Source organism: Pseudophryne corroboree, chromosome 6 (genome assembly GCF_028390025.1).
Source record: "Pseudophryne corroboree isolate aPseCor3 chromosome 6, aPseCor3.hap2, whole genome shotgun sequence".
Taxonomy (NCBI): domain Eukaryota; kingdom Metazoa; phylum Chordata; class Amphibia; order Anura; family Myobatrachidae; genus Pseudophryne; species Pseudophryne corroboree.
Window position 1 is genome coordinate 697,446,619 of NC_086449.1, and position 15,231 is coordinate 697,461,849.

Consider the following 15,231-nt stretch of genomic DNA (forward strand, 5'->3'; position numbering starts at 1 on the left):
ACCAAGTTCTTCTTGGCCAATCCGGAGCCATGAGTATAGTTCTTACTCCTCTACGTCTTATAATTCTCAGCACCTTAGGTATGAGAAGCAGAGGAGGGAACACATACACCGACTGGTACACCCACGGTGTTACCAGAACGTCCACAGCTATTGCCTGAGGGTCTCTTGACCTGGCGCAATACCTGTCCCGTTTTTTGTTCAGACGGGACGCCATCATGTCCACCTTTGGTATTTCCCAACGGTTTACAATCATGTGGAAAAAACTTCCCGATGAAGTTTCCACTCTCCCGGGTGGAGGCCGTGCCTGCTGAGGAAGTCTGCTTCCCAGTTTCCATTCCCGGGATGAAACACTGCTGACAGTGTTATCACATGATTTTCCGCCCAGCGTAAAGTCCTTGCAGTTTTTGCCATTGCCCTCCTGCTTCTTGTGTCGCCCTGTCTGTTTACGTGGGCGACTGCCGTGATGTTTTTCCCACTGGATCAATACCGGCTGACCTTGAAGCAGAGGTCTTGCTAAGCTTAGAACATTATAAATTTACCCTTAGCTCCAGTATATTTATGTGGAGAAAAGTCTCCAGACTTGATCACACTCCCTGGAAATTTTTTCCTTGTGTGACTGCTCCCCAGCCTCTCGGGCTGGGCTCCGTGGTCACCAGCATCCAATCCTGAATGCCGAATCTGCGGCCCTCTAGAAGATGAGCACTCTGTAACCACCACAGGAGAGACACCCTTGTCCTTGGATATAGGGTTATCCGCTGATGCATCTGAAGATGCGATCCGGACCATTTGTCCAGCAGATCCCACTGAAAAGTTCTTGCGTGAAATCTGCCGAATGGAATTGCTTCGTAGGAAGCCACCATTTTTACCAGGACCCTTGTGCAATGATGCACTGTTTTTAGGAGGTTCCTGACTAGCTCGGATAACTCCCTGGCTTTCTCTTCCGGGAGAAACACCTTTTTCTGGACTGTGTCCAGAATCATCCCTAGGCACAGCAGACGTGTCGTCGGGATCAGCTGCGATTTTGGAATATTTAGAATCCACCCGTGCTGTTGTAGCAGTATCCTAGATAGTGCTACTCCGACCTCCAACTGTTCCCTGGACTATGCCCTTATCAGGAGATCGTCCAAGTAAGGGATAATTAAGACGCCTTTTCTTCGAAGAAGAATCATCATTTCGGCCATTACCTTGGTAAAGACCCGGGGTGCCGTGGACAATCCAAACGGCAGCGTCTGAAACTGATAGTGACAGTTCTGCACCACGAACCTGAGGTACCCTTAGTGAGAAGGGCAAATTTGGGACATAGAGGTAAGCATCCCTGATGTCCCGGGACACTATATAGTCCCCTTCTTCCTGGTTCGTTATCACTGCTCTGAGTGACTCCATCTTGATTTGAACCTTTGTAAGTGTTCAAAAATTTTTTTTTTTTTTTTTTTTTTTTAGAATAAGTCTCACCTAGCCTTCTGGCTTCAGTACCACAATATAGTGTGGAATAATACCCCTTTTCTTGTAGTAGGAGGGGTAATTTAATTTTCACCTGCTGGGAATACAGCTTGTGAATTTTTTCCCATACTGCCTCCTTGTCGGAGGGAGACCTTGGTAAAGCAGACTTCAGGAGCCTGCGAAGGGGAAACGTCTCGACATTCCAATCTGTACCCCTGGGATACTACTTGAAGGATCCAGGGGTCCTGTACGGTCTCAGCGCCATGCTGAGAACTTGTCAGAAGCGGTGGAACGCTTCTGTTCCTGGGAATGGGCTGCCTGCTGCAGTCTTCTTCCCTTTCTTCTATCCCTGGGCAGATATGATCTTATAGGGACGAAAGGACTGAGGTTGAAAAGACGGTGTCTTTTTCTGCAGAGATGTGACTTAGGGTAAAAACGGTGGATTTTCCAGCAGTTGCCGTGGCCACCAGGTCCGATGGACCGACCCCAAATAACTCCTCTTCCTTTATACGGCAATACACCTTTGTGCCGTTTGGAATCTGCATCACCTGACCACTGTCGTGTCCATAACATCTTCTGGCAGTTATGGACATCGCATTTACTCTTGATGCCAGAGTGCAAATATCCCTCTGTGCATCTCGCATATATAGAAATGCATCCTTTAAATGCTCTATAGTCAATAAAATACTGTCCCTGTCAAGGGTATCAATATTTTTAGTCAGGGAATCCGACCAAGCCACCCCAGCTCTGCACATCCAGGCTGAGGCGATCGCTGGTCGCAGTATAACACCAGTATGTGTGTATATACTTTTTATGATATTTTCCAGCCTCCTGTCAGCTGGTCCTTGAGGACGGCCCTATCTATAGACGGTACCGCCACTTGTTTTGATAAGCGTGTGAGCGCCTTATCCACCCTAAGGGGTGTTTCCCAACGCGCCCTAACTTCTGGCGGGAAAGGGTATACCGCCCATAATTTTCTATCGGGGGGAACCCACGCATCATCACACACTTTATTTAATTTTTCTGATTCAGGAAAAACTATGGTAGTTTTTTCACATCCCACATAATACCCTCTTTTGTGGTACTTGTAGTATCAGAAATATGTAACACCTCCTTCATTGCCTTTAACGTGTGGCCCTAATAAGGAATACGTTTGTTTATTCACCGTCGACACTGGATTCAGTGTCCCTGTCTGTATCGACCGACTAAAGTAAACGGGCGTTTTAAAACCCCTGACGGTGTTTTTGAGACGTCTGGACCGGTACTAATTGTTTGTCGGCCGTCTCATGTCGTCAACCGACCTTGCAGCGTGTTGACATTATCACGTAATTCCCTAAATAAGCCATCCATTCCGGTGTCGACTCCCTAGAGAGTGACATCACCATTACAGGCAATTGCTCCGCCTCCTCACCAACATCGTCCTCCTACATGTCGACACACACGTACCGACACACAGCACACACACAGGGAATGCTCTGATAGAGGACAGGACCCACTAGCCCTTTGGAGAGACAGAGGGAGAGTTTGCCAGCACACACCAAAAACGCTATAATTATATAGGGACAACCTTATATAAGTGTTTTAACTTATAGCATCTTTTTTATATATTTCTAACGCCAAATTAGTGCCCCCCCTCTCTGTTTTAACCCTGTTTCTGTAGTGCAGTGCAGGGGAGAGCCTGGGAGCCTTCCCTCCAGCCTTTCTGTGAGGGAAAATGGCGCTGTGTGCTGAGGAGATAGGCCCCGCCCCTTTTTCGGCAGCCTCGTCTCCCGCTCTTAACGGATTCTGGCAGGGGTTAAATATCTCCATATAGCCTCCGGAGGCTATATGTGAGGTATTTTTAGCCAAAATAGGTATTCATTTGCCTCCCAGGGCGCCCCCCTCCCAGCGCCCTGCACCCTCAGTGACTGCCGTGTGAAGTGTGCTGAGAGGAAAATGGCGTACAGCTGCAGTGCTGTGCGCTACCTTTAGAAGACTGAGGAGTCTTCTGCCGCCGATTCTGGACCTCTTCTTACTTCAGCATCTGCAAGGGGGCCGGCGGCAAGGCTCCGGTGACCATCCAGGCTGTACCTGTGATCGTCCCTCTGGAGCTGATGTCCAGTAGCCAAGAAGCCAATCCATCCTGCACGCAGGTGAGTTCACTTCTTCTCCCCTAAGTCCCTCGTTGCAGTGATCCTGTTGCCAGCAGGACTCACTGTAAAATAAAAAACCTAAGCTAAACTTTTCTAAGCAGCTCTTTAGGAGAGCCACCTAGATTGCACCCTTCTCGGCCGGGCACAAAAATCTAACTGGCTTGGAGGAGGGTCATAGGGGGAGGAGCCAGTGCACACCACCTGATCGGAAAGCTTTACTTTTGTGCCCTGTCTCCTGCGGAGCCGCTATTCCCCATGGTCCTTTCAGGAACCCCAGCATCCACTAGGACGATAGAGAAATTGGCATTTATGCAAAGGTATTTGCTGTTACTCAAAAACTACATTCAGTTGATCTCCTGCAAATATTCTTTAATAATCATGTCCCATATACACTGCATAGACAGTGGTGCGACCAATTTAAGGATATTCCACTTAGTCTTACAGAGAAATGGCAAACAGTCCAAACACTGGACTGTTTTGCATGTGCTAATCCCCCATAGGAATACACTTGACACTACTTCTTTACTACAAATGATGGCTATGTCACCACAGTTCTTGCTAAACCTAGATTTGACGAAAAAAAACTTGGGCCCATCTAATGTGCCCCTGTTTAACCATATTACCTCAAACCCAAGTAGATCCTTATTTCTTTGTAGGAAAATATTTAGGACTATCCCAAGCAGGATTAAAATTGCCATCTTAGCCTCTACCACCTCTGACGGGAGGCTATTTCACTACACTTTCTGCAAAGTCATTATTCCCCTCAAGTTTCCCCTGACCCTACCTCTCTCAAGCTGCATTAGGAGTATATGCTCTGCCCCAGAAAATCATTAAGTTATTTAGCATAGTGGCCACACCAAAGACCTGTAGTTACTGAACGCATATAGGGGGTCATTCAGAGTTGTTCGCTCGCAAGCTGCTTTTAGCAGCTTTGCCCACGGTAAGCCGCCGCCTACTGGGAGTGAATCTTAGCTTATCAAAATTGCGAACGAAAGATTAGCAGAATTGCGAATAGACACTTCTTAGCAGTTTCTGAGTAGCTCCACACTTACTCGGCATCTGCGATCAGTTCAGTCAGTTTCGTTCCTGGTTTGACGTCACAAACACATCCAGCGTTCGCCCAGACACTCCTCCGTTTCTCCAGCCACTCCCGCGTTTTTCCCAGAAACTATAGCGTTTTTCGCACACACCCATGAAACGGCCTGTTTCCGCCCAGAAACACCCACTTCCTGTCAATTACATTTCGATCACCAGAACGAAGAAAAAAACCTCGTAATGCCGTGAGTAAAATACCTAACTGCATAGCAAATTTACTTGGCGCAGTCGCACTGCGGACATTGCGCATGCGCATTAGCGACTAATCGCTCCGTTGCGACAAAAAAATAACGAACTAACAACTCGGAAGACCCCCATAGGCAAGTTATCAGAGCACTTCAGTGGAGAAGAGCAATACATATAAAGTTGTGATAGTAGAAGTGTACTCACAGTATAGATGTCAGTTTCTGTTGCCCTATAAGGGAGACCTCTCATATGTACACAGTGCCCAGTCGTGCTCTGAAAACTACTGCCATCACCATACCTTTGGTCAGACACTGTGGGGGGAAACCACAGTCAGGTCAAGAGAACACCACATCTCACAAGACAAAGCTAGAACAGGAACGCTTGTATACCTCTTGCAAACCTCTGGTCTGTTCCAAAAGAATATTCATTATATCCATTATACTCCTCATAGCCACTGTAGCCTGCAAAAGAGAAAACGTAGGTTTTTGTACAGTTATGATACAAAACTTTGTGGTGAAGGTTTTAGACTCATACAATTGGGAAAAGTTTCAGGAAGAGCCTTCCCTTCTACGCAGTAAACATGCAGGACGGGGGACAAACCTGCATTAAGCACAGAGACTTACCTCCTCCATAAGCACCACGCCTCATACGGTCAAACCCTCTTCCCATGTTATTGTAACCTCTTCCAACACCTGGTCTGTCATAGGGGCCTGGGCGTTGCATACCAAATTGCTTCCTGGGAGGATCATAGTGTGTACGAACCTCTGCACGACTGCTCTTAAAAATCTCTATGTATCTAAAAGGGTAATGAAAAAAATATAAGTAATTTAAATAAGTACAAAGACCATACATACTCCCTAAGAACACTAAGCCATTAGTTTATGGGAACTGCGAAATTTCATTACAATTCTCTTATTTATTAAAGCCTAACAGTTATACTACTATTAAATCAACCTTGTGGATTGTGTGGTCTGTCTACGTGGTATGTCATCCACTTATATAATGAACGTTAACGCACAAGTAGAATATTTTTTTTTTTTTTTCAGTCTGTATACAGCATTTAAACCATATGTGCAAAGAAGCGTTGTGTCTAGTGATCAATTTATATTTTATACCATACACATTAGAAGTAAACAAAAACAGTTAAAGCATCACATTTTCTTATGGCAATACTAATCCTAGAATACATTTTAAGCCAGTCTGAATCCACTTTAGTGCTTTAACTTACAGGTCTTATAGATTAACATTAACTAGGCGAATATTCTTTGTTAATGATATGCAACTATACCATAAGAAAAGTGACATCCAACCATCCATCCCCACCTGTGCCCTATTCTCTCCTTGTGTTTCTTTAGAGCCTTTTCAGCTATTTCCTGTGAAGCAAACTGCACGAAGGCCTCCCCCGTACTCCTCCCCTGGAAGTCCACCGGCAATGTTATCCCATTTGGCACGATTTCCAACCCTTCAACCCAAGGACAAATAACCCCAGTGGGGGGTTAACATTAAAAATTTACAAGCCCAGACAAGACATCTTTTTCGGTTTGTTTGTTTTTGTTTGATTTTTTTTTTTTTTCATACACCAGAAATCATACGGCAGTAAATAAACATGTTAACCAATGATCTAAAAAGGAGGGGATAAAAATAAAAAAAAAATAAAATGCACATACATTAAGACACATTTCAATATAGGATCACAGGCCTAAAAAACAAAAAAAAAATTCAATAGTATTCTTTAAGGCAGAAGCGCTCTTCTCTAAGGGTGCGATTCAACTGTTTCTTCCATAGCTGCCACTACTTGATGACACCCAAGAAAGCAATTCAATTGTTGCTCCATCGGGCACGTGTGCCACACGGTTGACGAGGACATTTTGAGTTGGTGATAAGGGCAAAGTTTCCATGGTTCGGGAGCCCCCACAGCTGTTTGGGCACCCTGACCATGAGTTTAGATGGGTTTAGCAGCTATACATGGGATAAACCCAGTCTAATTGGGCACAACAAGCGTATAAGGATAAGGTTTACATTAAATGAAAAGATCTGAATTACTGCTGTGTGCACTTACAGGAATTCAGATAAAGAAAACTGTTTTTTGTTCACACTGCAAAAATAAGCAAGGTTTTGTAGAAGCCATACACAATTTCATGTGCAAATGAACCTGAACCTCTGTGCTCTACAAGTAATTTGAGATTTGAGGTTCAAAACAAATTGTTTGTGGGAAGACAAAAAAAAGCCATTTGGGATGTTACTGCTATGAGACAGTTGTCCACCAAGAAAAAAAAAAAAAAAAAAAATTTTAAACAAATTAATGCCACGAGTGGGATCACAGTGATCACACACCAAAAAAAAAAAAAAAAAAAAAAAAAAACACCCCACATGATAATATATCATTTTATATAACATCTCAACCTCAAAAAGTACTTGTTACAAAAAAGAGCCCCGAACAACTATTATATCCTTAGCTGTGACACATACCTGAGAAAAACTGCACAATTTCTTCCTTGCTGCAGCCAAATGGCAAGCCTCTCAGACGCACAAAGCCATCATTTGCAGTATCAGGACTGTTAGGACCAGTGTGCTTCAGAACCCAGTCCATCTCAACACTGTTGGACTTGAAAACTGCAAGATACAAAGCCATGTAAAACAAGAAACATCCTACCACTATAATAAGTGATTTGTACATTGATATCTGCATCGATAAACTCAACTGAAACCTAACATTCTAAAGAAAATTTTAATCTGTTAATCGCAACCTTTTCTTGGCTGCTACAGAGAGTATTGTATGGCTTATTAGCTGCTGACATAGCACATCTATCCTACGGATAATACAACGTGGTCTGAGAAGCCTGTGCATCCGCACAAAAATCAGAGAATCATTTTGGGAACTGACATGCATTACTTTTAGTTTCATTTTATAATTTCACTTCCTGTCAATGTAAATTTTTATATTCAGTACTGTATGAATGTTACTGATCATCATCCAATAAACCAGAGATGGTCGACATACGGCCCTGGAGCTGTTGTGGAATTACACATCTCAGTATGCCTTACCAGTTTTAGCACTCTCTAACAGAAAAATTGTGGAAGGGCACACTGGTATGTGTAATTACACAACAGCTCCAGGGCCGCACATTCATCCACCATACTAACAAGCCTACATTGGATCACCATAATGTGGATTTTACAATTTTGTGTTCTTCACAAATTTCAGCCAACCACCTACATAACCATCGAATTATAGTTACATTATAGTCATAGGTACCCCCCGCCCCCATGGTGCTTCCACAGAGCAAGTGAACTGCAAGCAATGTCTGTATGCACCAAAGAGTGTAGCTTCCAGTATCACTAATACAAGGTGATGCCTAACAGCCAAATCCATGCAAAGTACATGGGTAAAGCCGGATCCATACTGAAACGTTTTTGGTGTGGCCCCAGCATCTGCAATGCATTTGTGGGAAACATAAATGTGAACCGATTCCTTCTGTCCACACACACGTATGTTAGTAGGGATCTGGCTTTAACCTTCATCAATAGCACCATCTTTCCAGTGTTATACAGAGACACAATTAGTATAAACAGGTCATCATGTAGCCTGGCAGTAACAGTATCCCAATACGTAGCCTGTACCTTCCACGTATCTGTGTCCCATGGTCTCCCGGTCTTTTTTCAGTGCTATATTTAGGTCTTCTTCACTATCAAACTCCACAAAGGCCTCCCCGCTCGGCCGCCCTTCCCGGGTGTAGATGAAGTGAACTCCACAAGAGCCATTTAAGATTTTGGATTCTGGGAACAAAAAAAAAATATATATTTTTTTTTAATTAAACAGTTTATACAGATAGCTGGTTCAAGCTCAAAACATGGAAGCCCTTGGATTAAGGTCACTAACCTGCTTCAGATCATTAAACTTATTCAGAACTTGGCTCCCCGCAGGTTACTATTCCCATAACATGCCCACGTGGCTAGTGAAACTCGTAGCCCAGGGGTCCCAATTCTATACACACTATTACATTATATCTAGGTATGTCGTATTACAGAGACCGGAGGTTACATCGGTCCCCGCACTCACCAGAGAAGAAGCTCTCTATCTCATCCGCATTGCAGGACCAGGGCAGCCCCCGGATCTTCACCACGTAGCCCTCTCCGGCTTCCGACATCTTCTCGCTCTGGCTGGACTGGCTGATGGGGGGGCGGGGTTCCGGCTGTGATGGCTGGTGGGGGCGGGGCTCTGGAGGCTGCGGGGAGGGAGAAACACGTGACCACGGGGAAGGATTCCGTCACACAAAGACAAAATGGCGGCGGCAACGCGCCTCAATGGGCAGCCCGAACACCCGGCGGCCACCGGACCGAGACACCCCAGCACGGTCCTCGACAAATGTATAAACACCACGATACACGAGCTTTCGCTACCACACCCGGGCGGCCCCGCCGTTACACTCGCGCACGGAATAAAGCGTAGACGTGACGCGGTCGCTGTGCGGCGTCCCCTAGCAGCCAGCCCGCCCGAGCAGCACCTCACAGGGGTAACAATAAAACATAGCGAGCACGGAACAGCGATAATAACGACCCCATGAGGTGTGGGAGAGAGCCGGGCGCCGCACAGCTAAGAGCACAGCCTGCGGCCTACACACGACACCGGGCTGATACCGAGCACACGGGCGGCCTGTCCGCTGTGGCGGGTGATGGACGCACAGTGCCACCAGCTGAACACGATAAGGTCCCCCCCATCTCCTGCATGCATCTCACCTCAGTCACGGTGCAGCAATCACTCCTGGGCCCGTGTGTGTGTGTGAGAGAGACGCGACGCTGTGTATAAAAGGCGGGACCTGCTGCCTGCGTGTGCCCGTGCTGATGGCGCTACTGTGCCCGCCCCGCGCTTGCGCACACGCAGGAGGCGGGAGACTCGCCCCCCCGGCCCCTCCCCTGAGTCTACACAGTGTGTTACTGTATGTACACAATGTGCAGCCTGTGCCTCTCCGGGTGTTGCAGCACTGTGGTGGAAGCATCTATTCTATGCTCTCAGCAGCATACACCCCTATGGGACTCCTGCTCTGCTGCAGTTACTTACACAGACTCACAAAGGCGGATTTTAGGGCTACTTTGAACAATATTTATTACTAATGGCGTATTTTGTTTAATATTATTCTTACCTCTCTGGCCAGGTCCACTGACATTCTGCTCCTCAGCACCATCCACCTACTGCTGCCGTTGCCAGCAACGGGCTGCTGTTTAATGCGCATGTGCAGAGGCGGATTTAGATCTCATGGGGTCCTAAGCAAGATATCATTTTGGGGCCCCCCTCCATCAACTGCATGCAATTTCACACAAACACTAGGAATGGCTATCGGTGTGTTATCCATTGGTGGGTAACCTCGATGGTGGGCAACCATCTGTAAGGGAACCATCGATGGTTTTGCCCATTGATGGTTCCCATTACGTTAGCATTGAGGTAGATGCGGGCCAATCAGAGCCCGGGGGCGTGGCTTCATGGGTGTCTGGGTTGGAGCTATGCTCCGTGTCCCTGACACCCTACAGAAAAAATGTAAAAAAATTCTGCAGCGGGATACACTCATACTTGCCTACTTTTGAAAACTAGTTTCAGGGAGATTTCTCTAACGTCCTAGTGGATGCTGGGGACTCCGGAAGGACCATGGGGAATAGACGGGCTCCGCAGGAGACTGGGCACTCTAATGAAAGATTTAGTACTATCTGGTGTGCACTGGCTCCTCCCTCTATGCCCCTCCTCCAGACCTCAGTTAGAATCTGTGCCCGGACAGAGCTGGGTGCTTTTAGTGAGCTCTCCTGAGCTTGCTAATAAGAAAGTATTTTAGTTAGGTTTTTTTTTTCAGAGAGCTTCTGCTGGCAACAGACTCTCTGCTACGTGGGACTGAGGGGAGAGAAGCAAACCTACTAACTGCGGCTAGGTTGCGCTTCTTAGGCTACTGGACACCATTAGCTCCAGAGGGATCGAACACAGGACCTGACCTTGTCGTCCGTTCCCGGAGCCGCGCCGCCGTCCCCCTCGCAGAGCCAGAAGACAGAAGCCGGCAGAAGCGGAGAAGACATTGAAATCGGCGGCAGAAGACTCCTGTCTTCACATGAGGTAGCGCACAGCACTGCAGCTGTGCGCCATTGCGCCCACACTAACCCACACACTCCGGTCACTGTAGGGTGCAGGGCGCAGGGGGGGGGCGCCCTGGGCAGCAATTGATACCTCCTGGCGAAAGCTGCATATAGACAGTGGGACACTGTTATATGTATGAGCCCCCGCCATTTATTTTACAAAAAATCGCGGGACAGAAGCCCGCCGCTGAGGGGGCGGGGCCTTCTTCCTCAGCACTCACCAGCGCCATTTTCCTTCCACAGCTCCGCTGAGAGGAAGCTCCCCAGGCTCTCCCCTGCAGAATCACGGTAGAAGGGTAAAAAAGAGAGGGGGGGGGCACATAAATTTAGGCGCATTAATCATAATACAGCAGCTACTGGGTAAACACTAAGTTACTGTGTAATCCCTGGGTTATATAGCGCTGGGGTGTGTGCTGGCATACTCTCTCTCTGTCTCTCCAAAAGGCCTTGTGGGGGTCCTGTCCTCATTTAGAGCTTCCCCTGTGTGTGTGGTGTGTCGGTACGCGTGTGTCGACATGTTTGACGAAGAGGGCTATGTGGAGGCAGAGCAAGTGCAGTTGACTGACGTGTCGCCGCCGACGGTGCCAACACCTGATTGGATGGATATGTGGAAGGTGTTAAATGATAATGTAAACTCCTTACATAAAAGGTTGGATAAAGCTGATACCTCGGGCCAGTCAGGGTCTCAACCCATGCCTGATCCTACAGCGCAGAGGCCCTCAGGGTCTCAAAAGCGCCCACTATCCAAAATGGTTGACACAGATGTCGACACGGATTCTGACTCCAGTGTCGACGACGATGATGCAAAATTGCAACCGAAAATTACAAAAGCTATACGTTACATGATTATAGCGATGAAGGATGTTTTAGACATATCAGAGGTAAACCCTGTCCCTGACAAGAGGGTTTATATGTATGGGGAGAAAAAGCAAGAGGTGACTTTTCCCCCTTCACATGAGTTAAATGAGTTATGTGAAAGAGCGTGGGATTCCCCAGATAAGAAAGTCCTGATTTCCAAAAGGTTACTTATGGCGTACCCTTTCCCGCCAGAGGACAGGGTGCGCTGGGAATCCTCCCCTAGGGTAGATAAAGCTCTCACACGCTTATCTAAGAAGGTGGCCCTGCCGTCGCAGGATACGGCCACCCTAAAGGATCCTGCAGATAGAAAGCAGGAAAGTATCCTGAAATCTGTTTATACACATTCAGGGACTCTACTGAGGCCGGCAATTGCGTTGGTGTGGATGTGTAGTGCTGTAGCAGCGTGGACAGATAATCTGTCTGAGGAAATGGATACCTTGGACAGGGATACCTTGGACATTATGCTGACCCTGGGGCATATAAAAGACACCGTCCTATATATGAGGGATGCCCAGAGGGACATTTGCCTATTGGGATCTAGAATTAATGCAATGTCAATTTCTGCCAGGAGGGTCCTGTGGACTCGGCAGTGGACAGGTGATGCCGACTCCAAAAAACACATGGAGGTGTTACCTTACAAGGGTGAGGAATTGTTTGGGGACGGTCTCTCGGACCTGGTTTCCACAGCTACTGCTGGGAAGTCAAACTTTTTGCCATATATTCCCTCACAACCTAAGAAAGCACCGTATTACCAAATGCAGTCCTTTCGCGCACAAAGAAGCAAGAAGGTCAGAGGTGCTTCCTTTCTTGCTAGAGGCAGGGGTAGAGGAAAAAAGCTGCACCTTACAGCTAGTTCCCAGGAACAGAAGTCCTCCCCGGCTTCCACTAAATCCACCGCATGACGCTGGGGCTCCACGGGTGGAGCCAGGAGCGGTGGGGGCGCGTCTCCGACATTTCAGCCACCAGTGGGTTCGCTCACAGGTGGATCCCTGGGCTATACAGATTGTGTCTCAGGGATACAAGCTGGAATTCGAGGTGATGCCCCCTCAACGTTACCTAAAATCGGCCCTGCCAGCTTCCCCCATAGAAAGGGAAGTAGTGGTAGCGGCAATTCACAAGCTATTTCTCCAGCAGGTGGTGGTAAAGGTTCCCCTTCTTCAACAGGGAAAGGGATACTATTCCACAATGTTTGTGGTACCGAAACCGGAAGGTTCGGTCAGGCCTATATTAAATTTAAAGTCCCTGAACATTTATCTGAAAAGATTCAAGTTCAAAATGGAATCGCTCAGAGCGGTCATTGCAAGCCTGGAAGAGGGGGATTTTATGGTGTCTCTGGACATCAAGGATGCTTACTTGCATGTCCCCATTTATCCGCCTCATCAGGAGTACCTCAGATTTGTGGTACAGGACTGTCATTACCAATTCCAGACGTTGCCGTTTGGGCTCTCCACGGCACCGAGAATATTTACCAAGGTAATGGCAGAAATGATGGTGATCCTGAGAAAGCAAGGAGTCACAGTTATCCCATACTTGGACGATCTCCTCATAAAGGCGAGGTCGAGGGAGCAGTTGCAGATCAGCGTAGCGCACTCTCAGGAAGTATTGCAACAGCATGGCTGGATTCTGAATATCCCAAAGTCGCAGCTGATTCCTACGACGCGTCTGCCCTTTCTGGGCATGATTCTGGACACAGACCAGAAGAAGGTGTTTCTCCCGACGGAGAAGGCTCAAGAGCTTGTGACTCTAGTCAGAGACCTCTTAAAACCGAAACATGTGTCGGTGCATCACTGCACGCGAGTCCTGGGAAAGATGGTGGCATCGTACGAAGCCATTCCCTTCGGCAGGTTCCATGCGAGGATCTTTCAATGGGATCGGTTGGACAAATGGTCCGGATCGCATCTTCAGATGCATCGGCTGATCACCCTGTCCCCCAGGGCCAGGGTGTTCTTCTGTGGTGGCTACAGAGTGCTCACCTTCTCGAGGGCCGCAGGTTCGGCATACAGGACTGGGTCCTGATGACCACGGATGCGAGCCTCCGAGGGTGGGGGGCGGTCACTCAGGGAAGAAACTTCCAAGGGTTGTGGTCAAGTCAGGAGGCTTGTCTGCACATAAATATCCTGGAACTAAGGGCCATATTCAACGCCCTGAGTCAAGCGGAGCCCCTGCTTCGCAACCAACCGGTGCTGATTCAGTCAGACAACATCACCGCGGTGGCTCATGTAAACCGCCAGGGCGGCACAAGAAGCAGAGTCGCGATGGCGGAAGCCACCAGGATTCTTCGGTGGGCGGAGAATCACGTGCAAGCACTGTCAGCAGTGTTCATTCCGGGGATGGACAACTGGGAAGCAGACTTCCTCAGCAGGCACGACCTTCACCCGGGAGAGTGGGGACTTCATCACGAAGTCTTCATTCAGATTACAAATCGATGGGAACTGCCACAGGTAGACATGATGGCGTCCCGTCTCAACAAAAAGCTACAACGGTATTGCGCCAGGTCAAGAGACCCTCAGGCGATAGCTGTGGACGCCCTGGTAACACTGTGGTTGTTCCAGTCGGTCTATGTGTTTCCTCCTCTTCCTCTCATACCCAAGGTGCTGAGAATCGTAAGAAGAAGAGGAGTGAGAACAATACTCATTGTTCCGGATTGGCCAAGAAGGCCTTGGTACCCAGAACTGCAAGAAATGCTCACAGAGGACCCATGGCCTCTGCCTCTCAGACAGGACCTGTTGCAACAGGGGCCCTGCCTGTTCCAAGACTTACCGCGGCTGCGTTTGACGGCATGGCGGTTGAACGCCGGATCCTAGCGGAAAAAGGCATTCCGGAGGAAGTTATTCCTACGCTGATAAAGGCTAGGAAGGACGTGACAGCAAAGCATTATCACCGCATATGGCGAAAATATGTTGCTTGGTGTGAGGCCAGGAAGGCCCCTACAGAGGAATTCCAACTGTGCAGATTTCTGCACTTTCTACAGTCTGGAGTGACTATGGGCTTGAAGTTGGGAATCGGATCCATAAAGGTCCAGATTTCGGCCCTATCCATTTTCTTTCAAAAGGAACTGGCGTCTCTTCCTGAAGTTCAGACGTTTGTTAAGGGAGTGCTGCATATTCAGCCCCCTTTTGTGCCACCAGTGGCACCTTGGGATCTCAACGTGGTGTTGGGTTTCCTAAAATCCCACTGGTTTGAACCACTTAAGACCGTGGAGCTAAAGTATCTCACGTGGAAGGTGGTCATGCTATTGGCCTTAGCTTCGGCTAGGCGTGTGTCAGAATTGGCGGCTTTGTCATGTAAAAGCCCCTATCTGGTTTTTCATATGGACAGGGCGGAATTGCGGACTCGTCCCCAATTTCTGCCAAAGGTGGTGTCATCTTTTCATTTGAACCAACCTATTGTAGTGCCTGCGGCTACT

At 47.8% G+C, this 15,231-nt stretch overlaps 1 protein-coding gene across 1 annotated transcript in view; it reads right to left on the reverse strand.

Annotated features, from left to right (window-relative positions):
- The window catches only part of HNRNPH1 (heterogeneous nuclear ribonucleoprotein H1), a 31,957-nt gene extending 21,886 nt beyond the window's left edge, over positions 1-10,071 (reverse strand). The window contains exons 1-8 of the mRNA XM_063928325.1: positions 9,995-10,071; positions 8,914-9,079; positions 8,475-8,630; positions 7,323-7,466; positions 6,177-6,315; positions 5,477-5,649; positions 5,243-5,314; positions 5,058-5,164 (exon numbers count right to left, since the gene is read on the reverse strand). Coding sequence (XP_063784395.1) covers positions 5,058-5,164; positions 5,243-5,314; positions 5,477-5,649; positions 6,177-6,315; positions 7,323-7,466; positions 8,475-8,630; positions 8,914-9,079; positions 9,995-10,036 — 999 coding nt within the window. The 5' untranslated portion in view covers positions 10,037-10,071. The remainder of the gene's footprint in view (positions 1-5,057; positions 5,165-5,242; positions 5,315-5,476; positions 5,650-6,176; positions 6,316-7,322; positions 7,467-8,474; positions 8,631-8,913; positions 9,080-9,994) is intronic.
- Between the last annotated feature and the right edge of the window lie 5,160 nt (positions 10,072-15,231).